The sequence below is a fragment of the Pipistrellus kuhlii genome, unplaced genomic scaffold (genome assembly GCF_014108245.1).
Source record: "Pipistrellus kuhlii isolate mPipKuh1 unplaced genomic scaffold, mPipKuh1.p scaffold_m20_p_8, whole genome shotgun sequence".
NCBI lineage: Eukaryota > Metazoa > Chordata > Mammalia > Chiroptera > Vespertilionidae > Pipistrellus > Pipistrellus kuhlii.
Window position 1 is genome coordinate 42,719,436 of NW_023425584.1, and position 27,649 is coordinate 42,747,084.

General features: G+C 37.5%; 1 protein-coding gene across 13 annotated transcripts in view; it reads right to left on the reverse strand.

Moving 5' to 3' along the window:
* SLC7A11 (solute carrier family 7 member 11) overlaps positions 1-26,804 on the reverse strand; it is a 156,701-nt gene extending 129,897 nt beyond the window's left edge. For 5 of the 13 annotated variants that reach the window (XR_006740716.1, XR_004985544.2, XR_004985541.2 and 2 more), the window contains exons 1-5: positions 26,180-26,794; positions 23,119-23,245; positions 19,735-19,850; positions 10,075-10,200; positions 6,364-6,463 (exon numbers count right to left, since the gene is read on the reverse strand). Coding sequence is in view for 8 of the 13 variants with exons in the window: in XM_036423514.2 (XP_036279407.1) it covers positions 6,364-6,463; positions 10,075-10,200; positions 19,735-19,850; positions 23,119-23,245; positions 26,180-26,456 (746 nt within the window). In the remaining 5 variants the exon portion in view is untranslated. Of the gene's footprint in view, positions 1-6,363; positions 6,464-10,074; positions 10,201-19,734; positions 19,851-23,118; positions 23,246-26,179 lie in introns of all 13 variants that reach the window. The other 8 variants (XR_004985542.2, XM_036423512.2, XM_045576780.1 and 5 more) reach the window with 7 other exon arrangements.
* Positions 26,805-27,649: the final 845 nt, after the last annotated feature.

Consider the following 27,649-nt stretch of genomic DNA (forward strand, 5'->3'; position numbering starts at 1 on the left):
TCACACGTGTCCCTTTCAATTCACTCTTTTCCAGTATGCATCCTACCAAGCAACCTAAAGTCACTAGCTTCTGAAGTTGCTATTTTTCTTTTTTGTATATTTAGGCAGCTAATGGTAGGAACATTGTTAGGCATTATACAAAGTTGATAACTAAAGAGCAGAACTTGTTTTTGAAATCCTCACCCAAGGACATGCTTAGAGAGTGGAAGGAAGAAAGAGAGGAATTGATTGGCTGCCTCTGCACATGCCTCAATCAGAGCTCAAACCCACAACCTGGTTATGTGCCCTGATGGGTAATTGAACCTACAACCTTTAGGTGCATAGGACAACACTCAGTGAACTGAGTCACTCTGGCCAGGCAAGAGCAGAACTTTTAGAATATTTCTCAAGGCCTGCACACTTTTCTGGGCCTATTACATGACAAAAGCATTCTGGGCAAACATATTACATTTTCAAGTTCTATAGGATTGCAAATATTGCCCTAAAAGTATGTCCCAAAAGAATTTAAGGATTCTTTTACTTTGTGACCCTGCTTGTCTCATTTGGGAATGTCCACCACCTTGCATACATGACTTCTTTTTCCAACCTAAAGGAATGCTGGAGACCCTTTAAAGTCCTGTAGTTTCCTCTCAGGGTCCCAAAATATAACATTGAGGCAGACTCCATCCTCAAATGCACATACATACATAGATAACTGGATCATGAAGGTGGGAAAACTAAGGGTTTATAATAGGGAAAGCTGAACATATAAAGAAAAATACCTTTCTACCTCTTCATTTCATAGGTTAGGAAATTTCCACAAAATAAACAAGTGATATTTTCAACGTACCCTTCTGCTCTCTTAGTGTTCCTTAGGAGGTAAAATATCAATTTATTAGTTGCACAAAAGCCTGGGGTCACAGGTAGAAACTTTTCATAATCTAAAACCAAATGGCTGGACTTCAACTTTCTTGAGACTTCAACAAAGATGAGAAAGCCTGTCACATTCCATCTTTATAATACACTTATCTAAATTAATAAACAGGTAGTTAATGCTCATGCTTGTTCAAAACAAGACAACAGGCCCCCAATGGAGTCACTTATGCTAAGTCTCATGTCACCAAACGGAGACTTAATTACAGTTCCAGCTCTCTCAGAAATGGAATCTGAAACCAGTCTATCAGGAATCATCTGACCATAACTAGTTAGGCCATCTGCCTATAGACAGGTAAGTAACCTTGCAGTAACCAACCTACTTTTTTGTGTAGCCTAACTTTCTTGTTCCCACTTCCTTCTACCTATAAAAGTCTTTCATTTTGTACAGTTCGTTGGAGCACCTTTCTATCTGCTATATGGGAAAATGCCCAATTGGAATCAATTTTTGTTCAAATAAACTCTTGAAATTATTTATTTTATAAATTTATATTTTAACAAGGTTAAGGTATCTAATATCCTAAAGATATGTTTTAAGTGGAAATAGCTTAGAAAACAGTAGTGATAATGTTGATCTAAAAAGTTAGCAACCTACCTGGATGGCGTAGCTCAGTGATTAAGCATCAAACTATGAACAAGGAAGTCTCAGGTTCAATTCCCAATCAGGGCACATGCCTGAGTTGTGGCTGAATCCCCAGTAGGGTGCGTGCAGGAGGCAGCCAATCAATGATTCTTTTTCATCATTGATGTTTCTCTCCTTCTTTAAAATCAATAAAAATATATTAAAAATAATAAAAAATAATAAAAATAAAAAGTTAGCAGCCAGCCAGGCCAGTGTGTCTCAGTGGTTGAGAGTCGACCAGTGAACCAAGAGTTCCCCAGTTCGATTCCTGGTCAGGGCACATGCCTGGGTTGCAGGTTCAAAACACAGGAGACAGCTGATGGATGTTTCTCTCTCATCAATGTTTCCATCTCTCTATCCCTGTCCCTTCTTCTCTCTCTAAAAAAAATAAATCAATAAAAACATTTTTCAAGTTAGCAGCCAAAGATGTCTTTTAATGACCAAAGTATACATTTTAAAAATAGAGGTTGTAGTTATAGCAGGAAGGCAAGCAGCAATCAATACTTACATCTGGAATATGCACTCTCAGGGATTTAATGTGTTTGTTAAAAGCCCGAGGCAATAGGAAGTACAGAAAGAAAATGTAAATAAAACAAAACAAAAAAAAGCATACAAACGAAGAAATATTTCCAGGGTTCTCATATAAAAATCAACCAGTTCTGTCTTAACATTAGTTTTAGAAATGTCTTTCCCAACAATGTTAAAGCAAGAAAGGAAATATTTATGAAAAAGAACACAATTTCAAATATTTGTCATGGCTCTAGAGACTAGAGACAAGGAAAAGGCTTGGGGCAGGGTAGGGGTGAAGAGAAAAAAAGCTTCTTATTTTTGTCCAAACTTCCCATCCTACGGGAAATACACCTTTATGTTCTCCTGGCCTCTAGCAATGAGTCCAGAGCATCCTCTTTGCCTCACATCTCCTCAGGCCTCCAGAGAATGTTCACAAGGTCTATTGTCTCAGCTTTTCCACGATTGTGTATAAAAGGCACAGCAATGCTGACAATGCATTCCAGTACCCAACCATGTGAATTATTTTAAAAAGAATCTTATTCTTTAGATGGGATTTGACACAATGGTACAAAATAATCCCCACAGGTGCTTTAGAAAGACCAAATCCACTGAGGATAGGATTTAAAAGGAAGAAAAAAAGACACTGAAAACCTATTTTCTATCACGTAGTTTAAAAAAAAAAAAAAAAAAAAATCCCACCAACCAATATTTAGCTTTGGATCAGGTATGAGGCTGAAATTGGTTGAACTCCCCTGGGCCATAAGGGAAACAGGCAGGCATATTTCTCTGAATACAGACATTGGCACAAATATTAAAGTTGTTCTGACCCAACTCTGTGACCTGGCTGGGTTAATGATTTCTTTCCCCCTCATCATGTTTCTCTGAAGGAGTTTTTATCATTCTAAAAAGGTTCTGCACTCCTCACAGCCAAGATCCTATGGTCTCCCAGCCAAGGTTTGGCAGTGTCTTTTTCCCATTTAGCACGCGGGAGGTGAACTGCCAGCGGACCCGGGCCTCCAGGACAACCAGGCTCCTGCTGCCTTTTCTTACACCCCAGGTGGTTGAGTTCTGATGGCAATTGCAGCTTCTTTCTTAATTCTGTGCAATGTTCCCATGCTTACCCCCACCACCACCACCACCATCCAACACTGTCACAGCAGCGGAAGGAGTGGAGGCTCATTTAGGGCCCCATTTATTTATAATTCCACAACCCGGTCTCGTAAATATCTCATGAAAGTCAGAGAGAGGTCAGAGAGAAAGGATCACATCTGAAAAATTAATAAACACCCCTCTCCCTGGGAACTCTTTTAGTCTCCCTCTTGTTCCATTTATATCCAGATATTAACTTTTCCTCAGGAACTTGAAGCCAACAGACTATTTCTTCTAAACACAGCTTCATTTTTTTTTCCCTAAGGCTGATGGCCATAGATTAACAACCAGACTATTTCTGCCTGTCCACAAAGCAGCTTTCAGGTGGCATAACCACCTGTGATCGAAATATAGTTACTTTATCTGTCCCCTACCTAAGCCACTTGTATCAGATGACATTTCATTTAAAATCCTGGCCTTCATTTCCAGAACGATGATTGAATCCTCAAGAATATAAGAAAATCAACAGTTTCCTATTCTTTAAAACAGGGAGTAGACATGAGGATAATATGGGTAAAAGGATAAAGGTTCATGTAAACCCCATTTGCCCTACAGACTGTATGGAGATAAGTGTTTAGGCCCAACGTGGAGTTTGGGTCCCCCAATACCAAGCCAATGCTGGGCTCTATACTTATTTCCGTGCTCCTTATTCATTTTCTACTTTTCTCTTCTTTGTTCCTTATTCTTTATCCAATAAAAGCTTCCTGCCTGCCACTCCACTGTGCAGTTTCTGTGGACCCTTGAGAATGGAGACTGCCCACTTTATGAAGTGCTAAATCACGGTTGTTTGTATCACCTACATTGTCCTTTTAAATCATTTTAACAAGAGTAACGTTTTGGGTTCGATGTCAATAAAATTAAATATAGCCTAGCCGGCATAGTTCAGTGGTTGAGCATTGACCTATGAATCAGGAGATCAGGACACATGTAAGGGTTGTGGGCTCAATCCCTAGTGTGGAACATACAGAAGGTAACCAATCAATGATTCTCTCTCATCATTAATGTTTCTATTGCTCCCTTCCTCTCCCTTCCTCTCTGAAATCAATAATAGTTTTTTAAAAATAAAAAAAACAAAAATTAAAGTAATAAGATAATTCAACATGAAAAGAATCTGTCTTCATAAAGAAATCTATCAGCCCTCAAAAGCCTACAGAAGTAGAGATTTGCTCCAGATAAAGAAGGTGACCTGAATATTCAGTGCTGGTAGCAGCGGGGAGTGAGCTAGGTAGGATAATATTTTAATATTCCGTGGGAACAGATGCATCGTACTCACAAGCAAAAGAAACTTCATTCAATAGAATTAATCAAATCTCCCTTGTGACTATCTCCACATTCCACATTCTTGATTGAATACTCCCAGGCTCCAGGCACTTGGCTCTAGCTGAAAGCTTTTGCCACCGCCCCACTTCGTGCTGGTGTCTCCTAGTGACCTTCCCAGTAGCTTGGCTGATGCCCCAGGGCTCCGGAGCTCTGATCCCGGCTGAATAGCCACAGAATAGTTAATTCCAGTGCTAACCCTGTGATCACAACTCCGTTCTTTTCTCTGCCCAGCACCACATTGTGCTTTGGACACAAATTAAAAGGACTTCAACATACTGAGGGATTCAAGACTAATGCTTACACACAACGGATATAAAAGTATTCCAGTAATGTGCAAATATTTTATGCTAGATTCCTTAGAGCTATAGTCTTTTAACAACCTTCAAATATATTTTGCTGCAAAAAGCCATGTTAAAATTTTAAGTTAAGTTCCTGTTTTCTCCTAATTCTCCTCTGCTGTTATATTTTCATAACTCAATGAGATTAATAGGGTAAACACTCCATTTACTTGGAAATATATTTTTATATGCCATGCATTAGCTGGGAGGTAAAATGTTAAAAACTAAAGAAACCGAAGAAAATTGTACTTGTGTTTGAAATGTATTTACATAATTTTTGAACTAGTATGGTTTCCTGATATTTTTAGACTCATAGAACATTCTCACAGCTAAACCTGTATAACTATTAGCTCTATAAATAAGAAAAAAGAAATATTGCTACTAATCACCCCAAAACAGTACAATTTAATTTGACTACAATAATTTTGATATTTAAATTATACTTTTCTACCTATTGGGCTTTCTAGCTAAAATCGCTTCAATTAAATCTTACTAGGTCAGCAATTTTCAACTGGTGTGCCACAAAATTTTTTTAAACATGTAATATCTGACTATTTTGTCAGGACCACTGACTTCTTTCTCTTAGTTATCAAATTAAAAAAAAAAATGGTAACAGCCAACACAACAAAAGCTGTCCAGTGTGAATGAATCAAAATTATATCTATTTTTTTTGTGTCAGATCAGCAAAAAATATATATATATTTCTTGGTGTGCCACAAAATTTAGTTTATGTGTGCCATGAGATGAAAAAGGTTGGAAATCACTGTACTAGATCAATAAAATTAAATTAGGAAAAATCCCACTCTTCTCCATGGTTATTGTTATTCAAATTTCTAAGCAAAACAAGGCACAGATACCAAGTTCCAGTGCTTCCCCCAGAAGGTACCACAGTTAGAAGTACCTCAAAGGAAATGCATCTCCATGGCCTGGTGATTTTTATGAACCTGGCTGTATATTTTCTTTTCAAATGTTGAGAACGTTTTAAGGAATTTGTAAGGTCCCTTAAAAAATGTAACAGATTAGTTAGCACAACTGATTTCATTATTGGTTTCTCCTTCCATGCCTTTTACCTCCTGGGAGCATCTTACTTATTTCTATATCTGCATTATTTATTTCTCATGGGAAGGTGGAGAAAAGTCAGTCGCTATTTCCAAACACCCCTGAAAGGCCTTGGGACAAACAAAGCAGCAATGGTCAATATCTCCCGGCACTATATGTCCTTTCTGATCCACACTTACAAGTGATTTGCACTGGTTCGTAAGGCCCAGCATTTGTTTTATGACTTTAGGCTCAATCTAGTGGTCACTTCAACTGGGAGCCTCAGTTCTATTTGCATTAAGTTACATGCTCAGGAATGGGCCTGGTGGAAGGAGCCACGCCCTCTTCTTCAAGTCAAGTAAAGTAAATGGCACTGGGTTGTCACATTTGCCTAGCACTTTGCTTGGCAATAAACTGAAGCACTAGAAGGAGTTAATGAACCAGACTCACTACCATCTACAGTTAGGCACTTACCAGCCAGCATATGCATACATTCCATAATAGAAAGCCAGTGGCAAGCCCATGATACTGGCGTCTCTTCCTGAAAAGGCATCTTTAAAGTGTTGTGTTTGCCCTGCAATGAGAAGAAAAAGATTTGAAGACTTTTCAAAGAATGTTATTATTCATAAACATGAGGAGGGGGCTGAGGAGATTGGGTAAAAACTATACTGTTTCGGGTCTAGGTTTATTACCATCTGCCCATTGCCAATGTCATCTATTAATACTGTATTCATTCTAGAGATAGAGTCCACAAAGTATATTGATCGCCACTAACATTACTTTATACTTCTCTTTTAATAAAATTATAGCAGAGAGAAAAATGGTATTTTTTTTAAAATCCCTTATTTGAGCGTGCCTCTACTCTTGACAGAGTTTGACCATGAGTGAAGATTAAAGGATCTTTGCTAACCTACAGTTTATAGGAGTATGACAGAATTCTTTAAAATGAAGATAATAGAATGCTTGGGAAGAAATATCAATGATTTATTCTCAAGGAGGAGGTGGCAAGAAAGCCCTGAATCACATTCTTACGATATTCAACTTCCTGCTTTTCCCCTGTAGTTCCTTAGACACTTGCAACTAAATTCGCTCCACTCCTCCCACCCCAGCTTCTTTGGTAAATAGTTTTTATTGGAGTGCAGCCAGGCCACTAGTATTATGGTTGACACTGCCAGCCTATGGTTAATGTCACCCTAAAACAGCAGGGTAGGGTCGTTGTGACTGAGCCCAAACGGCACGCAAAATTAAGATTTCGTATCTGGCCCTATGCAAAAAGTCCGCTGATGCTGTTCTAGAGAATGGCATGGTTTCCTTCTAGAAACACTGGAAAGAAATTATACCGAACTTTAAAATAGATACATTTCAACAAATTTTGCATCAGCATGTGAATTGCACACTTTATTGATCACATTTTTCTCTGCTTTGTGAATCATAATGGGCCCTTTCCTTGTATGTCTTTTGGATAATAACTAAAAGTCAAGAATTCAAATTTAGTTAGACAGTAGCTAAAGTGAAGCATAAAAAAAAAAGTCTCTTCCCCAAAGCAAATAACAAATGAGATTATTCTAATAGAAAGAATGACATCGTTTCAAAACTGGTCTTTACCTAAGTAAATTAAAGGTATATGAGACCCTTTCTCCTCAACCCTCTCAGTTGCTGCCTGGATTGCCCAACAACAACAGATATATCAACATAATATGTGTGAGTTTTGAGTTCAACAGTGGAGAATGTTGAATTATACACTAAATGATTTTTCTCTAATTCCCAAATTTAGCTCTTGTTTTAAAATGATACAGTAAATTCAGAAATGCCTGTTTTACTGAAACACCTCTTCCGCATAAGTGGGAACTATAAAGGCTGGAACTCTGATAAAAACATCTATTGTATTTTTTTTTTTTAATCATGATCTGTGGTCTCCTTGGCCTAAGAATTCCTAATAACACTGAATAATCAGTAAGAGAAACCAAATGTAATAAAGATCAGGTCCCAAGCACAGATCCTAAGAAGTGCCTTCTGCGAGTATTACAGAAGAGAGGCCTTGCTGAACCCCAGGGATACTGCGACCGCATCAGAGAGGTCTCAGGGAGATGGAAGTCATGATCTTCATAGGAAAGCTTAACACATCCTCATAAGTAAAAACAGACCATAGGACTATTTTAGGGATCTGATTAGAATAGACATAAATGCTTATCTAAATTAGTAAAAACAAAACAAAAAACACCATTTTTCTCTCTGGAGTTTCAAATTCATATGGAAAATATATGATCTAGTTAGAGAAAAAGAAAATCACCATTTCTACAGTACTAGAGTAAATATACCTGCTAAGAATGCTCTCCAAAATGTTAAAATTTACTTTGAATGTAGTAATATTCTCAGGGCATTTCTCAGATTAGATATATGAGGAAGCCTGGTCATATTAAACTCGGATATTATAAGATTTTATCCTAAGGATCATTCTAGTGTAAAGTGCTGAGAAGCATCCAAAAGGTATCTCATGACTTCTGCTCTCAAGGAATCTACAACACAGTAGTATTTGGGCAACCTCCTCTCATCTCACACACATTTAAGTGGTAAAAAACTGACTACAGTCATACATTACACCATAAAAGATAAAGGGAGGGAGAAAAATCTTGTTTTCAAGGATGATATATCACCTTTTGGAACCTAAGTTAGACCCAAAGTGAGTCAATGATGCAGAGTTTCTATACTTTCCAAAAATGGAAGAAGTTCCCTACAGAAGACTAAAGAGTTAGCCCAGAAAAAGAAAACTCCAACAAAACATCATTTTCCCTACATTTCTCACGGCTCAGATGAAATCTGAGCAGGCCAGCTCTGTGGAGACCAATGTGAATGAGGAGAGCCAGCTCCTGTCTTCTCTTTGTTGTGTTTATTCTGCGAAGGCCAAGGTTGCTGGATTGAATGCAAACATTTAGTCAGAAGGCCTCTAAGAATTCCCGCTGGGCTCATTCAGTGGACAACAGCAAATCCCTTCCCCCGACCTTTTGCCGTTTGTTATTGTTGAATGCCTCTACCCATTTTGCTGAATTTTGGCATATCTTTTGCCTTGTGTAATTCCTCTGCAACTTCATTAAACTTCCCAATAAATTCCCTTTCTTGGAACTGACAATGTCCATGTAAACATTAAATACTTTACATGCTCAAGTTATAGGTCACTCCCTTACAATTGCATCTCACTTTTCTAGTTACTTCCTACTATCCTGCCCATTGCTAATTAAATAGCTCACCTGGGCCTGCTTCCTTTCCAACACTTTCCCCTGAACCCAAGCTATTGCATGTGCCTCCTTCCCTAAAACAACTAAAACTCAAAATGACATCACCCCCTCTGCCATCTCAGGTTTCTTACTAAACAGTAACTCCATGAGGCAAGTACTCCCAGAAAACGCTATTACATTTCTGTTAAAATGCAGAGTTTACATTAAAAAATAATGTAACAAAAGCCAAAACTGGTTTAGCTCAGTGGTAGAGCATCGGTCTGGGGACTGAAGGGTCCCAGGTTCGATTCCAGTCAAGGGCATGTACCTGGGTTGCGGGTGCATCCTCAGAAGGGGTGTGTAAGAGGCAGCTGGTCGATGTTTCTCTCTCATTGACGTTTCTAGCTCTCTATCTCTCTCTCTTCCTCTCTGTAAAAAATCAATAAAATATATATTTTTAAAAATAATGTAACAATGATAACTGAGTATTCACCATTTTTGCCACATAATACTTGGTTTTTAGAACTGCTACTCCCTCATCTGTCTCCCTGCCGAAATTCCATTCTTAAGGTAAAAAGAATAGTAACCATAAAGGAAAGGAATTATTGATCATCTTTTATTACGATCCAGATATCTTTAATCTTCATTTCTGTCACTGAACTAGTTTCAAGTTTAACTGCAGATTTTTTTTCCCATTTTGAGTTTTCACTTCAAACAGTTTACATCAAGAGAGAATTCACTGATGCCTTATTTTGTTGCTTGGCCCAGTCTTAATGCTCTGGTTGCCATTTAGCTCTAAATACCAACTCATCCTCATGGTAGCAGGCTTTCATATCAATTAGATGACAGTATAGATTCCAAGATCCACAAGCAGAGACTAATTAAGGGATTCTGCTAGTACAAGCGAAAGTTAATGCTGGAGAGACCAAAAGCAGATACGTACTTTAAAAAGCATTTATTTTTCAGTCCATACCTTTAATTAGCTGCATAACTCCAGGGACTATAATTATCAGAATTGCTATGAGCTTGCAAAAGGTTAGGAAAATCTGGATCCGGGCACTCCAGCTGACACTCATGCTATTTAGGACCATCACTGCAGCTGCAAACAAACAAACAACAAACAAAAAACAGATGAAGTCACAAAAGGAGAATCTTTATTGGCATGAAGACATTGTAGGTCCTGATTACTCTAAAAGCCATCCAGGACCAGAGGTGTTAGCATGACCTGGAAGCATTGTGGAAATGCAGAAACTCGGGCATGGCCCAGATCTAAGAAACACAAATCTGCATTTCAACAAGATCAAGGGTGATTTTTATACACATTAATGTTTGAGAAGCTTTTAGATAAAAACCTCTGGACAGTAAGAAGTCATTTCTTGTTCTTTTTTAATATGAGTGAATATATATTATAGTGCCTTGATGATTATATAAAAATATCTTCTAAGCAAATCCTGAAGTCTTTGTAGCACACAATCAGGTTGCTGAATATGACTCTTCAGCTTGCTAAGGCAGCAGCTACCTCCTCCCTCAGTGATTCTGTGCATATTCACCTCTCAGTGCGAATCACCCTCAGGAAGAAGATGTCAAGTACGTGGCTGGGACCTTATGCTTCACTCCCAGGACTAGCCTCAGCCAGCAGTTGTGCTGTTCCTCTCTGCTGTCCAATTAGCACGGCCAAGAGTGACTTTCAAGCTACCCAAAAGAAAGAGTCTTCCAAGACATGTTTTGGGACTTGGACAAAAACCATTGTAAAGGATGCGTCCAAAATAGCACCCAGGCTAGGATGAGCCCTCGGTCCGAAGCCAGCGGGATGTCCCTTTCTTACGAAGGCTGCCTGTGGTTTCCCAGCAGCACGCAACCAGCCACGCTCCCCACCAGGTGTAGACCATGAGAGCCTCGAGGAGAAAACAAGCCACATCCATCTCTGCATTGCTAGCATCCAGCTGCATGCCTGCCCCAGGAAGATCATCAGCACCATTTGGTTGAATGAGTGAATGAGCTGGATACTCAGTTTAAAAAACTAACAAAACCAAAAACCACTGCCATGGGCCAAAAAGACATGAAATGAATGATGATAAGATGCTGCCTCGTATACTCTGCAGGAATGACTGGGGTTGTTTTAGGCAGTGGATTTCAATGTTATGCTCTTTACAAAACCTTATGCTCAGTGTTAACCACCTCTTCCCACCAAAAAAGCAACTCCACAGTTGCAGTTATTATCTATAAGCTTTATTTTTAAAAACGTATATTCCTCCCAAACAAATAAAAAGTGTATAAAGACATTTTTCCACAAATAAAACAAAACACAGAATTCTTATTCAAATTGCAATAGAAAGCTTGCCTTATTTGCAGCAATGAGTTATCTTTTTATCTTCCACATAATCACTGACTCATTTCAGAATTTAAGAATCAATACAAATGTTATCAACTTAATGGCCTAAACCCCTAAAAGAAGGTTGATTAAGGGACATTTTTTAATGGTTTGCTATGCATGCATTTAAAATCATGATGTAGTCAGATATTTATAATATGAAAGGGTGTTCATGATATAATATTGACCAATAGAGCAAGTGACAGAGATGGATAGACACATATAAACACACAAAGGCAAAAAGGAAATGAAGAAAATCTAAAAAATCATATATCAAAACATTAACAGAAGTTATGAATGTTAGAACACTAAATAATTTTCAATGTTTCTTATTTATTTTTCTGCATTATTTCAATAAATTTATAATGAACATTTTAAAGCAACAAATAAAGCAATTTTCATTTTTGACAAAATTCAAAGATGGAAAAACTAAGGTCTCGGTAGATTCCCCACACAGAGGCTAGGAGTTTCCTAATGACGAAAGGCTAAAGGAAGGATGATCAAAAAGGCTGGGCCTGGAATAAGCTACATGGGAGGTTAAGGGAAAGTTTTTATCTACGTTTGAAGCTTAAAACTTGAAGAAACAGACACAGCATTAATAGCACAGTGCATCATTTTATCAGAGAAAGGATAAAACGTAAAATTATTTCTCTCCCCAATATAAAGCACTGATATATCAAAAAATAATATGATGCAACTCTGCTCTCATCTTTGTCATCCAGTGATTTCTTCTCCTGTTTCTATGCAAATGAGTCTGTGATAAATTAATCATTATACAAAGGGAATTATTTTTTCAGTTAAAGAGATTCAGCATTGGCCTGCAAGAAAATGGAACTCATGTTCCACCACCAACAAAAGAGCAGTTTTCTTTTAAACAGAGCTCCTAAAACCCCAAACACTATTTCTTTTTTTCTTTTTTAAATATATTTTATTACTTTTTTAGAGAGGAAGGGAGAAGGAGAGATAGAAACACTGATGAGAGAGAAGCATAGATCAGCTGCCTCCTGCACACCCTCCACTGGGGATGTGACCACAATCAAGGTACATGCCCTTGACTGGAATCGAACCTGGGACCCTTCAGTCCAAAGGCTGACGCTCTATCCACTGAGCCAAACCAGTCAGGGCTCCAAATACTATTTCTGGTAGTACTCCACAGTAGAAGAGAGCTGTTGCATAGAGATGAAGGGAGAAAAAGAAGAAGAAGAAAGGGAAAGAAGGAAGGAAAGGGGGAGGGAGGGAGAGAGGGAGGTGGGGGGGGGAGGGAGGGAAAAGATTAGAGGTGGAAGGAAGGAAGGGAGGAGGGGAGGGAGGGATTGTGGAGGAAGAAGAAAGTGAAAGAGGCATTCTTATCTTTTTGGAACCTCTATCTATATATTTGAGGAGAGGAAGAGGGTTTGTTACTTTCATAAAGAATGTAAGTATTCAGTGCCTATTAAAAAAGAAAAAAAGTATTTGGATTTTCTTTTGTATTTTGTTAAGTCTTCTTAGAAAAATGGAAGACAAAATTAAACTGGTATTACGAACTGATAGTCTCACCTCACTTTGCTCTCAGACAGCTAAAATAAAAATTCTGGTTAAGACTGATTTCTCTCAAAGGTTTCTCAGAACGCTGCTTTACTTGAGCATCTAGACATTACGCTCATTGTGTGGTACAGATGGGTGTGCCTCTGCCACCCTGAAGGACACAGCTGAGCAAGGAACAGGCGGCCAGTACAGAGGTGCAGTGAAGGTTCTCACGTGGCTGAAGCTGCTGTTTCATCATGTGCCCTTACAGAGAAATGTAAGTCTATGAATGCTGCTTCTCCAACAATATTGAAAAAGGATCTGAGATTCAATAGAGCAAGAGTTTTCTGAGTCTCTGAGACAAATGATACCTACTTTGTTTTTGATACACTACCCACAATATAATAATCAGAGAAATCTGAGCAAGCTCTCTGGTCCTAGTTTTACCTTCATTGAAAAATAATTGCTAATTTCATACATTAGGAATTATTTATATAAATTTGGGATGATGATGATGATGATGATGATGATGATAATGGTTACTATTACTGTGTTGCTTATCCTATATGTTACCAAAATGAAAATTCAGGGACCTAAAGTTTTTTGGCATTTTTTTTATGATACAGTCTCCTAAGATCTGAAATGCAACCAGGAAAGCCATATGTACAAATCCTGGAGAGAAGAAATACATATTTGAAGGGAACTGTATCTGAAGAAGATGTTTTAGGTGAATGTTAAGGACTGAGTCTGTGACTTAAGAATGGCAAGTATGTCTTGCTGCACTTCTGTAATTCAAGTCTGCCTTTGCTTTTGCAGAGTAAGATTACTGAGCCTGGATATACTGGTTTTTCCTTGGCTCAGACTTCTGACTTCTTCAGGTTACCCTGACAAAAAATATATTTATGCTGTAGGGAAGTTACATGGTGGATTGTGTCATTGTTTTCCTAACAGCTGCCTGGACTGCCTTTATCTCTTGGTTAGCATTTATTTCCTGGATGCATTAATTTCAAAGAAAATGTGTAGCAAAAAATTGAAACAGAGAATCCATATCTAGGGAACTTACTATTGGGAATAAAAGTGGTAAGCATTAAATCATATGTAACTGTGTAGAAACTTAATTTCTTAATATGACCTTTTCTCCTTTCTTTCCTTTTGATTCTTACTGGCCGCACTAGGCATCCTGACTCACCTGCCTCCTTCTCTCTTACAGGGCCACTCCCTCAGTGGTTAAGCCTTTGGGACAAAGAAATTCTGATCAGCATCAAATAACCTAAGGAACAAAGCCTCCGCCTCCGGTGCGTTGACCCCAGAGATAGAGTTACAAAGTCAAATGAGAGATAACAGCTAAGCTTCAGTTGTGTTGCAGCTCTAGGTCCAGAAAAACAAGGTGGCAAAACTAGAGAGAGATGCCATGGTTGACACCAGGACCAGATGCACTGACTAATGACTCCCTATTCTAGCTCTGACCAATCAGTAGAGACCATGACGCGAACTCCCTTAGTCACTGTGATTAATGATCTTTCCCCAACATAACCCATGCCCTGGAAGTCATGGGGGAACCATGATTTGAACATTAGCTCGCCCATGTCTAGGCGCAGGCCACTTCCTAAAAATAAACCCTTCCTTTGCTACAAACTCCTGTTGGAGGTGTCTTATTGGGCCTTGACGTGTGCAGGCAAAGAAACCGCTTTAGGCTGGTACCAAATGTAAACTATTATTACATGGCAGACGCAGTGCAAAGACTTTACACAGATATGTTATTTAATCTTCACCTCTCTATGATGTGGTTATCATCACTGGCCTTGTTTTTCAGACGAGACTCGGAACATTAATGAACATGCCTATGTTCATGTAGGTAAGTATGAAGATGGGATTGGAGCCAAAGTAGGCTGCCTTCAGAGTCCTCACTTTTGCCACTGGTTCTTAGGTAGCAAGGAGGAAGTAGCTCGAAGACATATAGGATCTCACTAGAACACCTGGTTCTTCCAAACTCCTGGCAACTCCCCCCCTTCTCTGCTTAAGTTCACGTTTGTCTTGGCTGGGATTTCAGGACATTTCAGGGACACATTGTACTGTTATCCTCCTGAATAAATGGTTGTTGTCTACAGTATTTGTGCATTTAAATACTATGTATGTCTACCTAAGACTTGGCGGTCTTGGTAATTTAGTTATGGTAGAAAAGGAATAAGTATAGCCACACTTCAGAAGATGAAACAAATTCACTCCATGTGCTCATATTTGAAATGCTACCACAGAACTGGTCCTATATTTTCTTTCATGTAAGTTACTGATGCCAGGAAAATACAGTTTTAAAAAAGAAAATACAGTAATGCGTTTATAGAACTCGCTAATTTTTTCTTACAATGCAATCACATGTTATTTTTAATTTGTTTGCTTCCCCTAATTATTCTCACAGGTATGAGAGCTGAGCAGGGCTATTTACTCACCTACATGAACTAAACTCAAACTCACAGAGGCTGTTAGGGTTGGATCTGGAAGTAGATCTTACATTTTGAAAAACTATTTTTATTATATTATTCTTCCTTTAGAGTGTTGGATTTAGTTTTATGAGACCAAAACAACAGACAAAATATCATTTTAAATATTCAGCGTATGCATATTGTGGACGAAAGGGGCCATATGCTGACCTGACAAGCTCAAGACTTACAAACTCAGAAACCTAAAAGAACCACAAAGGATGGCCTAAAATTAAACTTTAACTAAATGCAGTTATGGTGGGCAATTACGCCCTAAGTGATACCTTCACTGATAAGGTCAACCTTTACCTTATCTGAGCCTATCTGTCTTTTGCATCTATGATAACATACCCTTGAAATGTTCCTGTACCCACCTAAGTATGTGTCTATCATTTTATTTTTTATCCCTTCCCAGGGGTTTCCCCACTTTGCTTTTTCCTGCCTCTCTAATCTATCACCAATGGATTTCATGTAACTCACCTACATCCCTTTCCTTTGATTGGAATGTATAAATATAGATGTAACCCGCCATTCTCAGGAACATTATTTCTATTCATTGAGGTTCTGCTTCCTGGCATATGTCTACAGTTTGGCTCAAATAAACTCACAAAAATTCTTTACAGGTTTCAATGTTTGTTTGTTTTTTACGTTAACATCACCAATGCTTCTTGAAACTATAAAAAGAGTGAAAATTCATGGGGTTCCTCCGAAGGTAAAGGGAATGCTGTCAGTATTGGAATAGAGGGGAATGCCAAACATGAATATAAGATTTCCCAGTTACACTTCCATGTGACCCAATGGAGAGGGCTTTGAATAAACACAGCTTCTCATCCCTACTAATTTGACAGAAATGAAGTAGAGCCCAGATGCTCCTATATTTACCATAGGGTTACATCCAGATAAATCCTTTGTGAGATGAAAATATTCTAAGTGGAAAATGCATTTAATACACCCAACTTCCTGAACATCATAGCTTAGCCAAGCCTACCTTAAATATGCTCAGAATATAGTAAGAAATTATTAAAATCAAAATTTGAAGTATAGGTTCTATCAAGTAATGTTAATGTAAAAAACCATTGAAACCTGTAAAGAATTTTTTGTGAGTTTATTTGAGCCAAACAGTGGACATATGCTGGGAAGCAGAACCTCAATGAGTAAAAAGTAGAATGATAAAAAGCAAAACGGTGGACACAGACTTAGGTGGGTGGAGGGACAATTAATATGATAATGAAGGAATTTGGTGGTATCTGTCCTGTCACCCAGCACATTTGATTGTGCTCCAGGGGCTCCAGAAAAAGGAAAGTTACAAGTTACCCAGACATTTCAAGGGTATGCAAAAAGACAGATAGGCTCAGTTAAGGTAAAGGTTGACCTTGTCAATGAAGATACCGGCCTAAGACGTAACTGCCCACCCTAACTGCTTTTAGTTAAAGTTTAATTTTAGCCATCCTTTGTGTGGTTCTTTTAGGTCTCTGAGTTTGCAAGACTGCCATGCAGGCCTCTCCTGAGCTTGTCAGGTCAGCACATGGTCCCTTCCATCCACAGTGTGAATCATTATCGCATCATCATAAAGTCTAAAAATTGTATGAAGTCTCCCTGGCCAGTTTGGCTCTGTGGATAGAGCACTGGCTTGTAGACTGAAGGGTCTCACATTCAATTCCAGTCAAGGGCACATGCCTGGGTTGTGGGCTCGATCCCGGTTGCGGGCGTACAGGAGGCAACTGATCAATGAATGATTCTCTCTCATCATTGATGTTTCTATCTCTCCCTCTCCCTTCCTCTCTGAAATCAATAAAAATATTAAAAAAAAAATCATAAGTAGAACCACTATAAGTCAGGGACCTCTGTACTTTTTAAAGGGGGTGAGGAGTAAATTAGCATTTAGTAACTCTCCATCCCCACCCCACTCTCATTTCTTTAATGGTTGGCTAGCATTTCAAAAAACTTGAAATTCATTTTTTTCTGTGAATGGGTTATAACACAAGCCTTCAGGTTTGCTCTTCGACGTACATTGAAATCCCACAATGATTTCCTCCCCTAGGGAATATAAGAAGCAGTTCATACAATTAAACTCTACTTTCTACCTCTCACTAACCTTCCACCCCACCCCTAGCAGGCAGAGAGTCACCTATCTCAACTTTGAATAATGCAGACTGTGAGAAATTTGCCCCCCGGCTAGTTTCTCCTTCTCTATTGCCATCTCCAGTTCCGGTTGCTCCATGAAAGCTAAATTCTTCTCAAAGGGAGTTTGACTTTCCCAATTAGCCACTGACTTACATTACCTCCCACTGAGTCATAAGAATATCCGTGCTTTCTCTCTCTCTCTTTTAGTGCTTCTTATTATAGGAACACATTTCCTCAAAACTTCAAGCTTACAAAAGAACATCAGAATTTGTAAACTAATGTTATAACTAATAGCAGAAATAGAAGGGAATGTCTAGCTTCATCCAAGATTTACTGACCCTATGTTAACTATTCGGTCACCAATCTCTACTACATAAAGAAGTTTTGCAAACCATAACATACTTAGTTATCCTTACATATAATTGCTTTAAAATTTTGATTTGAATGGTTACCATTAACTTCCCTAAAATTCAAATTTTCCCTTAAAATTATTTAATAGAATTTGGGAAAATAATAAAATAGTCACCTAGACTTCCCAAATAGTAGTAATGTATTAACCATTCTCCACCTTACTTCCAGGTCAAAATGGGCAATATTTGTGGTTTTGTAAATGTTTACATAGAATGTATTCAAAGTTTGCTGGTTATGGTTTTCAATTAGTAACTTCTATTGACAATTTATAGAGAACCTCAAAAACACTACCCTTACCTTTCTCTTTTCAAATATAATAATAATAACTGCAGTATGATTCTGCCTCAGTCAATCGAGGAACAAGAATAGAATGGACACAATATTGGCTATTAGGGTGTCCCAAAGTGGAAGACAAGATGTATCAAGAATTTTCTATGAGCAGTTCTGCTAAAGGCCTTCAGTATTTGACATAGCTTCATTCAAGATAAATAATCTTTTCACAGGTATTTTACCAATAAGTAAAACTGACACTTAAAGTGGTTTAATATTTAGGCCCCAATCACATAACTAAGAAATTGTGACATGAAGTTTCAATTCCAGGTTGCTATCAAATGTGCATTGTCCTCATCCTCTTCATTGTTCCATTGAAATACCTGAGCTACACATAACTAAAAATTCTGAGTATGTAATTCAGTTATTTTTGTGTAGCTTTCTATTTCTGACTAATTTAAATAATCAAATGTTGATTCTTAAAATAGTTTGACTCTATTAGCATCTAGAATTAGGTTATCATTTCTAAGAAGAGTCAAAGGTTTGGAAGCTACATCCTTTTAAAAACTTAGCCATACTTGACTTTTATATCACTTACGTAATGTTGTGCAAAATCCTCTTTTTCATTTTGTTTCTATAAATTTTCTACTATCTGTGCCCATTAATAAAAATGAGCAAGTCACTAATGTGGAGATTGTAAAGAAAACTACTAGCTGAGAAATGCTACTAATAATCAAATATAGAAAGAAGACTCATAGTTATTACCAATAGGCATCTAAACCCATAACACTGAGAGTGACAGCTGCTAACACCATAAAATGTATAAACACTACATACACACCCAACACATACACATCACTCCATGAGGATAAATGAGTTATAATTCAGCATGTTTTATCACTGAGGAAGGAGAATTTCTAATATTAAAAATCCCTAAGATAATTAGGTTTTTCCCCTGCTGGCATGGCTCAGTGGTTGAGTGTTGACCTAAGAATCAGGAGGTCATGGTTTAATTACCAATCAGGGCACATGCCCGTGTTGCGGGTTCTGTCCCCAATGTGGGTGTGCAGGAAGCAGCCATTCAATGATTCTCTCTCATCATTGATGTTTCTCTCTCTCCCTCTCCCTTCTTCTCTGAAATCAATAAAATATATATTTTTTAAAAGAATAATTTGGTTTTCATCTGTAATTGTTCCTACCCTCTCCCCCATGTAATCCAATTTCTAATTTTCCAACAAAGTGGTTTTTCTTTGCCACTTAATGATTAAGCCAATGGAAAACTGACATGCAATATAATGAAGTATCTCTCCAAATACTATTCTTTTCCAACACAAATTTGGCAACGAACTATAAGCAAAAAAAGAACACGATGTGAAAAGTAGGTTCAACCATGCAAAAAATCTGAAGAAACTATCTCCAGTCATTTTTGTGATATGTTTTTGTTTTTGCTTTTCATATTCATACCTATCATACTCACTTAAACCCACAGCCGTAATGAGCTGGATTGCAAGTTCAGGAATTTCACAATGAATAAAAAATGGTTCCAAAAAGTAGCGTCCAAATGCCAGAGATATCACAGCAGTGCCTGCAGGGCTAGAAAACATATATATTTAGGTTACTACAGAAAAGAAATAGCATCTTCAATAAACTTTTTTCTACTATATGAGGTATTTTTATTCAGCACATGGAACATGTTAAATATGAGAGTCTATAATTTTCAGAAATCCATATTTGATTAGGTTGTCACCAACGTTTCAAATAAAATTTTGTCAATAACTTTGGTGAATAGTTTTGAAACTTCCCATGTCTTTGTAAGCAAGGCTATGTTCTTCTATATTTGCCCTTTTCCCCCTTAAAAGTCTAGTTTATTACTTGAGATCCTTACAGAGCTGAGCTTCACCAAAAGCAGTCTTCTCTCTCACTAAGCCACAGAAAGAATGTGTTAACAGTGCATATCTAATGGGATGGGCCATGATCAGGAAATGAATGCAAAAAAAAATTAGTGCTTTATGCAAATATATGCCTACATCCTTGACACTGTTATTTTTCCAGTACATACAAAAACTTGAAGAGCCAAGTGATTATTCTTAATTCTTTAACTCCATGGAAATATTTAGATTCAAAGTATAAGCTGAAAGATAGAAATACTCTTGTAATTTTACACAAGTGAGAAAATGTGTGAAATAAGAAAATGAAATATGTGTAGGTATATAGCAAAATAGGTAACATGCCTTTTCATTTTTAATTCTTCAAATATCAAATATTTCTCTTAAAATTATACATGACTATATATATAAAACCCTCCTTTGGATACACAGAAAAGCCATGGGGTTATCTAATCCCTTCCAGTTTCTCCTTTTTCCTGTGGTCGCCCAACACCCATGCCTAGTGCCTAGACTGTCAGACAACCAGTCACCACTATGTTCTAACCGTGGCCTGCTAGTACCAGACAGCATTACAACTTTGACATCCTTCTTTTCCTGGAGACCCCCTTCTTCCTCCAAAACAAGCCTATTTTTCCTGTTCTCCATCATTTATAAATCTTTTGATGTGTAAATTAAAATCTAACCATGTCATTTTAGTGCTTTTGAAGCATACTCCAGATATGCAAAAATCCTTCATTTCTAGGCTCCAACTAGAGTAAACTTTCCCTTTTTTTTTTCAGTTTGCTTCTTCCCACTAGAAGGATAGGCGTACCCTTTGCCTGGAGCCTCTGCAACTCTTTGACAGCTTTTTCTACCTCAGATCTAGTTCAATCTTCCTCCAATCCTCTGACTGTGTGAGATCTCCCTGATATACCCTGGTGAACCCCTTAGCTTCCTTTTCACAGCGCTTATTATAGTAGCAACTTTACATTCACATGTGATTTCTTGATTGATAACTATTTCCCTCACTGACCCTGAGCTCCATGCATATAAAACTGTGTCCATCTTAATCACTATTTTATCCCCCCGTGTTCAGTATAATGTCTATCATGTAATAGAAACTCAATAAATATTGAATATAGCATAATGAATGTGTGAATTCAATCAAATGGCTCCTGCTTTGTACTGATGTGTGATATTTCTTTCCTTTAAACCTATGTTTTACAGGTAATTACTGGCAATTTTAACAGGGAACCAGAACACAGACTTCTAAAATGTTAAGTACTAGTAAGTTCAATGTCAAAGGAAAAGCAGAGACTGCATGTTTCACAAGAATTAGAGAAGAAAGACCATCAACTAGGGTGAACAGGAAATTAACTACGAAAAAGACGGAATTAAGTTGACCTTTGAGGAGTAAGATTTAGATCATTAGAAAGGAGTGGAAGGCACATTCTGGGGGGAAATCTCAGATTTTAGAAAAAATGATATAGAATTGCTTAAAATGAGAACAGATTTATCAAAGAAGTAAATTCCATTCTGAAGATCTTAGTTTAAAAAGAGACTCCTAGGACTATAAAAATCAAGATCAGTGTTAAATCAATGCTTATAAATCAGTGCTGTCTTTGCCATTTAGATAAGATAAAAGCTCATGACCTCTCAGGTGTGTATTACTGGTAAATTTACAGGAAGAACAAGTTTTCCTAGTTATTCCTGTTAAACTCTGTGATCAGAATGTGCAGGTCATGTTTTCTGGAAGCAATTAAACTTGAGGAATTGGGATACTTTAAATGACATCATAAGTATCCCATGAAGTTGTAAGGAACTTTCTAGTCAGGGTGACTTGGCATAACTGGGCTTGATTCTAAACCAAGAGTGTCAGGAAGAGGAACACATTGCTACAAGAGTAAAATCAAAAATGATTTTCACAACTGTAGGCCACTGATTTGTTTAACGTGAGGATGTGAGTCATTTATATCAAGTCAAGTCTTATTTCTTTGTAGAGCATTAAACTTGGTGACACACTAAGTTGTGAAGCAGCACAGAAAGTTCCTAATCACAAAAACTGAGGAAAGGGAAATATCTTAGTGGTATAATCCTCAAGAATGACAACTCTAGTTTCTAGCCTAGGGCTCCATTTTCATGGGCCAGTCAAAAGGAATGATTTATCAAGCTCGATTTTTTGTTAATCCTTACCTGAGGATATTTTTCCATTGATTGTTAGAGAGATTGGAAAAGAAGGGAGACACATAGAGAGAGATATATTGATGTGAGAAAGACGCCTCAATTTGTTGCTTCCTACAGGGCCCCAACCAGGATTGAGCCTGCAACTGGGGTATATGCCCTTGACTAGAACTGAACCCGGGAGCTTTCAGTCTATGGGCTAATGCTCTATCTACTGAGCCAAACTGACTAGGGCTATCCAGGTGGATTTAGATGTTTCATGTCCTTTCAGGTTAATATCTTTCCTAAAATGTCATAAGGAATAACTGACAATTAGAGAAAAGTAGCTGCTAAAAAGTTTGGCATGGTTGGCAAACTACTGCCTGTGGCAAAACTGCATTTAAAACATTAATTGAGAAAGGTATTTCATCAAAGACTGTATCCTGAAGTAGATATATTTGTAGCATAGTCACATGGCATGCATGTTTTATTTATTTATTTATTTATTTATTTATTTATTTATTTATAATATATTTTTATTGATTTTTTACAGATAGGAAGAGAGAGGGATAGAGAGTCAGAAACATTGATGAGAGAGAATCATGGATCAGCCGCCTCTTGCACACCCCCTACTAGGGATGTGCATGCAACCAAGGTACATACCCTTGACCGGAATCAAACCTGGGACCTTTCAGTCCGCAGGCCAACGCTCTATCCACTGAGCCAAACCAGTTTCGGCGGCATACATGTTTTAAATAATTATGGTAATTCAAAGAAGGGTGTAATGAATAGGTTAATTTTTCCTTAATTTTTTTTTTTCCTACTTATGCACTTACCGGATTATGAGCAGTTCCACCCAAACTCGTACAAAAGCTGGTAATGGGCCAAAGACTTCCAGAATATATGTGTAATGACCACCAGATTTCTTTATACTTGTTCCCAATTCAGCATAGGACATGGCTCCTGTAAAATATTTATAATAAAGAGGTACAAAGATAAATATCACCAAGTAATTCTGCAGTACAGTTAAAACAACAATGTTTATATTGCATGGAATATTATTACATCCTTTGGTATAAATGACATCCTATTTCAAAACAAATAACGGTCATCTAATTGCTAAAGAGCCACCAAATTCTTGTAACTTCCTTAAATTTGACATCTAATTCATTCTGTTTGAACAGTGTAAATTTACTTGAAATAGTAAAGACAAACTCCTAAGACAATATCATATTATTAAGAATTTTGAATCGCAAACCTGGGAACAAAGGAAAAAGAAGAGATAGATGCCAATAATAGTAACCTATTTTTAGAGCATAATTTCATACTAAGATATAATCCCAAACTGACCTCATGCTATTGAAAATCCTTTTAATAAATATTTCTATGCTATATCAAAATAAAGATTTATCTAGCCCGAGCCCAGGAGCTCAGTTGGTTAGAACATCATCCCGATATGCCAAGGTAGTGAGTTTGATTCAAGGTCAAGGCACAGACAGGAATCAACCAATGAATGTATAAATAAATGGAACAACAAATTAATTGCTCTCTCACTCTCTTTCTTATCAGTAAATAATAAAAGAAATTTATCTGTTTTTCAGAAAAGTATGAATTCTAGGTCTTGAAAAGCTTTAATTATGTTATAGGATAAGTTTTGTGTGTAACAAAATGAATTTAATTCAGATATTTTATTTCTGGAAAACATTTTTCCTGGATGTTTTTAAAGAATCTACTTCTGGGTGGTTGAAACAACACGCTTTTAAAAAAAGAGATGCTATAAGTTATATTCATTGCATTTGATAAAATTCATTGTGAACCAAATTTTAACATTTAGCAATACAATTCACATGGACTTAAGTAATGTAACCTCCCAAAATTTCAGTTTCATGTTTTGTGTATCAATGAGATAACAGGTGCCAAAGGCCCCACACCTGGAATAAGTACCTCTTAAAAAACAGCTATATCATTAATTTGCACAATTACTTATCAAGAAAATGAAAAATATATCTTGTTATGACGTAAAAAGTTTTACCATACTGCTAAATACTTAAATGTAACACTCATTTTTTTTTTTTACTTGTGCTACTTCAGAGGACAAAAGTATGGGAAATTATCACTAGTCAGCAAGAGTTTAGGTACTACTGTCCAACATGAATAGAATTTGGATATTCAGTGAAATCTTAGTATCACTTATCCTATTCCAGAGCCTAGCATTTTATCAATCACCCAGGAAGAATTTTCTATTTAAATACAAACAAAAAACCAGTTTCTAGGGCCATACCCAAGACCTATACTCTAGCCAAGAGAGTTTAGATTCTCCAATAAAAGAATCCAAGATAATCTATTATAATACTTTAAAATTTGCACAGGTGATTCTAGAGTAACTAGTCTGCGGATTGATAGTTGGGAATCACTGACAGAGTTTGCCTGTTTATAATTAATTATAACGATCTGCAATTTACACTCTGTTGGAAACCACTCACCATGTGGATAGGCTGTGCAAAAAAGCATCCAATATAAAAATATATTGGAAAGAGTCTTCAGTACCTCAGTATTGATTGTCAAGGAACCAATACCTAGACCTGTGCATGCTTTGCAGAAACTCCAGGATGGTTACCCTAGGTTTAAATTGAGTTCTGCGGGAATGAGATTTTCATTTAAAATTCTCAAGCTCATGAAAGAAGTTCAAAACAGGATATAAAAATCCATGTATTGATTCTGACTTTAAAGAAGAATTGTAAACCAGATATATAGATTCTTTGGTTCTAGAGTTATAATAGAGTTAGTACCTTTACAGGGTATTGTCTTTTGAAATCAAAACACACAACTTGCCAGAGAAAAGCAAATATATCTTAAACATGTACCCCACAGCAAAAAAAAAGAAAAAAGAAAAAGAAAAGAAACTTATTTTTTTGAACCATTCACCAGTTTTTGTCACCTTTACAACTAACTCATGTTAGCTTTCTAGTAATTTGTTCACCTCATGAGGGGACATTTATTACTTCTTTACTATTAACTGTCAAATCAATAGAAGAAATCTTGATCTCGAAGGAAAATTAATAATCATATTTCTCCTAGCAGTTCCGTTCAGTGAGCAGGTGGACAAATGGTCTGTGTCTCTAGAGACCAAGGGGACTATAAATGAAGAAAACAGATCTGAGCAAGCATAGCAAATGGATGCCCAATTCCAGTTTCACAATTTATATTGCAAAAATTTATAGGTGAGAGAGGAAAGGTAAAAAAAAAAAAAAAAAATCTGTAGTATGCTCAGACCCTTGCAATACATCCACTCATGATAGTGATTGAGTCACGTGCCATCACACATCTTTCCATATCAAGGACTTTTGAAAGAATCCTAGGAATTAACAAGCACATGAAGTTAAAAAAAAAAAATTTAAAAGGAAAAGACTGCCACCCATTTGTTTTGCCAAAAAAAAAAAAAAAAAAAAAAAGGCAGTAAAACTTCTGCTGAACATTCAGTTCCGTGTCTAAATAGGCCACGCCAGCTTTCACTTCACAGGTGTTTCATTCAGCGTGCCAGCTGCTGAGACGCCCCAGACACGCATAGCCAAGCACAGCTGCCCGGGACAGAAAGCTCACATAGATTGCACTGGGTCATCAAAGTTAGCCTTTCCTTTGGTAGTCCCAGGGAAAAGTCAGGAAACAGTCTGTCTTAGGAAAAAGGAATACAGCCCGCAGGAATAGATTTGAAGGAATTCAGGATCCTGTCAACAGTGGGCACTGCTTTTGTATGGTCCGCAAATCTAAACAGAAATCAGGAAATTGAGAGGATAGCTTTGGCCATTTCATTCACTGCTTAAACATTACCCTCTGCTTTCCCAGAGAGAGAACTGCCCAGCTCCACAGACACACCCCCTGAGAAGAAGCTGCACTCACCAAACAGTGACAGGACCCCACAGGCGGTCCAGACAATCAGAGACATGCCCACACTGCCCGTGTTCTGGAGCACGCCCTTAGGAGAGATGAAGATTCCCGATCCAATGATGGTGCCAATGATGATGGAGATGCCCCTCAGCAAAGTGATTTTCTTCTTCAGCATCACTGTCTCCTGCCCAGGGGGCTCCTTGCCCCCCGGGGAAGGCAGGCTCTCTTTAACAGTCCCCGGCAGGTAGCCTCCATTGGGAATGGTGGCCACAACAGGCTTTCTGGTCATTGTAGTGATACACCGTCGTGGGAAAAAGGAAACAGAGGGGGGAGGGGGGGAGAAAGAAAAAAAAAAAAAGGGTAAAAACCTGAAAATTTCAACTTTGGTGTCTCTTTGGTGTGAGTAACCAGTCTCTTCCTCCTTGTTCCCAGACTGTCTCTCAGTGCTACTGTGTTCAGAGGTAAAAACTCAGAGGTGTACTTTCTCCTTCACAGCTATGTAATTACTCCTCAGGAACACCTGCTCCTCCACCTCCTCCAACTACCTCGGTGCTGTGGCCGCCGCGGCAGTCTTATCATTAAGACCAGCTCAGCTTCCTCATGGGCTGGTATTTAAGCTCCTGCCTGTCACACAAACTTACTCCGGCTAAATGATGATGCAAATTCTCCAGGTTTGCATCAGCCACATGAGAAGGCTCCAGCATGACTCAGCTCTTTTTTTTTTTTTTTTTTTTTTTTTTTTTTTTTAACAGTAGCAGGATGTTGCTCAAATGACCTAAGCCTTTCAGAGAACAAAGCAAAGCACACACACTTAAAAGGGATCTTAACCAATCCAAGAGGAGTAAATGCGTAACAGACCTTCCCAGAGAGTTAAAGCAACGCCTAGGGAGCGACAAAAACTCTTGACTCAAGAAAGAAAGTATGAAATGAAGCAGGAAATGGCCCCAGCATTGTGGAGTTCCCTTTTTCTGTTACAAGCAACTGTTTTGATAATAGAATGAAACCCAGAAGGCGCTGTTTATGAAACAAAATTTAGATTTTTTATAATCTGTTTCCTGCGCGTTTTATTTATTTATTTTGGGGGAGGTTTCCTAGCAACACAATTAAATCTAATATTTACAAAGTTAGAAAGATTCTGTATGGCCACTGTCATGCACATAACAATTATGAGCCTTACTCAATACTAAAAGATAAAAAATTCCTACTGCCAATAATAAGCCAGTATTTAAAATTACCATCTTAGTGTGACAAGTTTTAAAATCTCAATAATTCTAGAAAATTGTCATTTTCTGATTCTCATTAATCCCAGGTGATCACCTAAACTAAATAAAAGATATATAGTTTTCATTTGTATATTAATCCATTGAATTACTAAGAAACACTAATTTAAAAATTGAGTAATAATTACAATGGCATAAAAACATGCATATAGCAAAAGCTTTAAAAGGGACACAGAATAATAGTTTGGAAGGTAATGACATC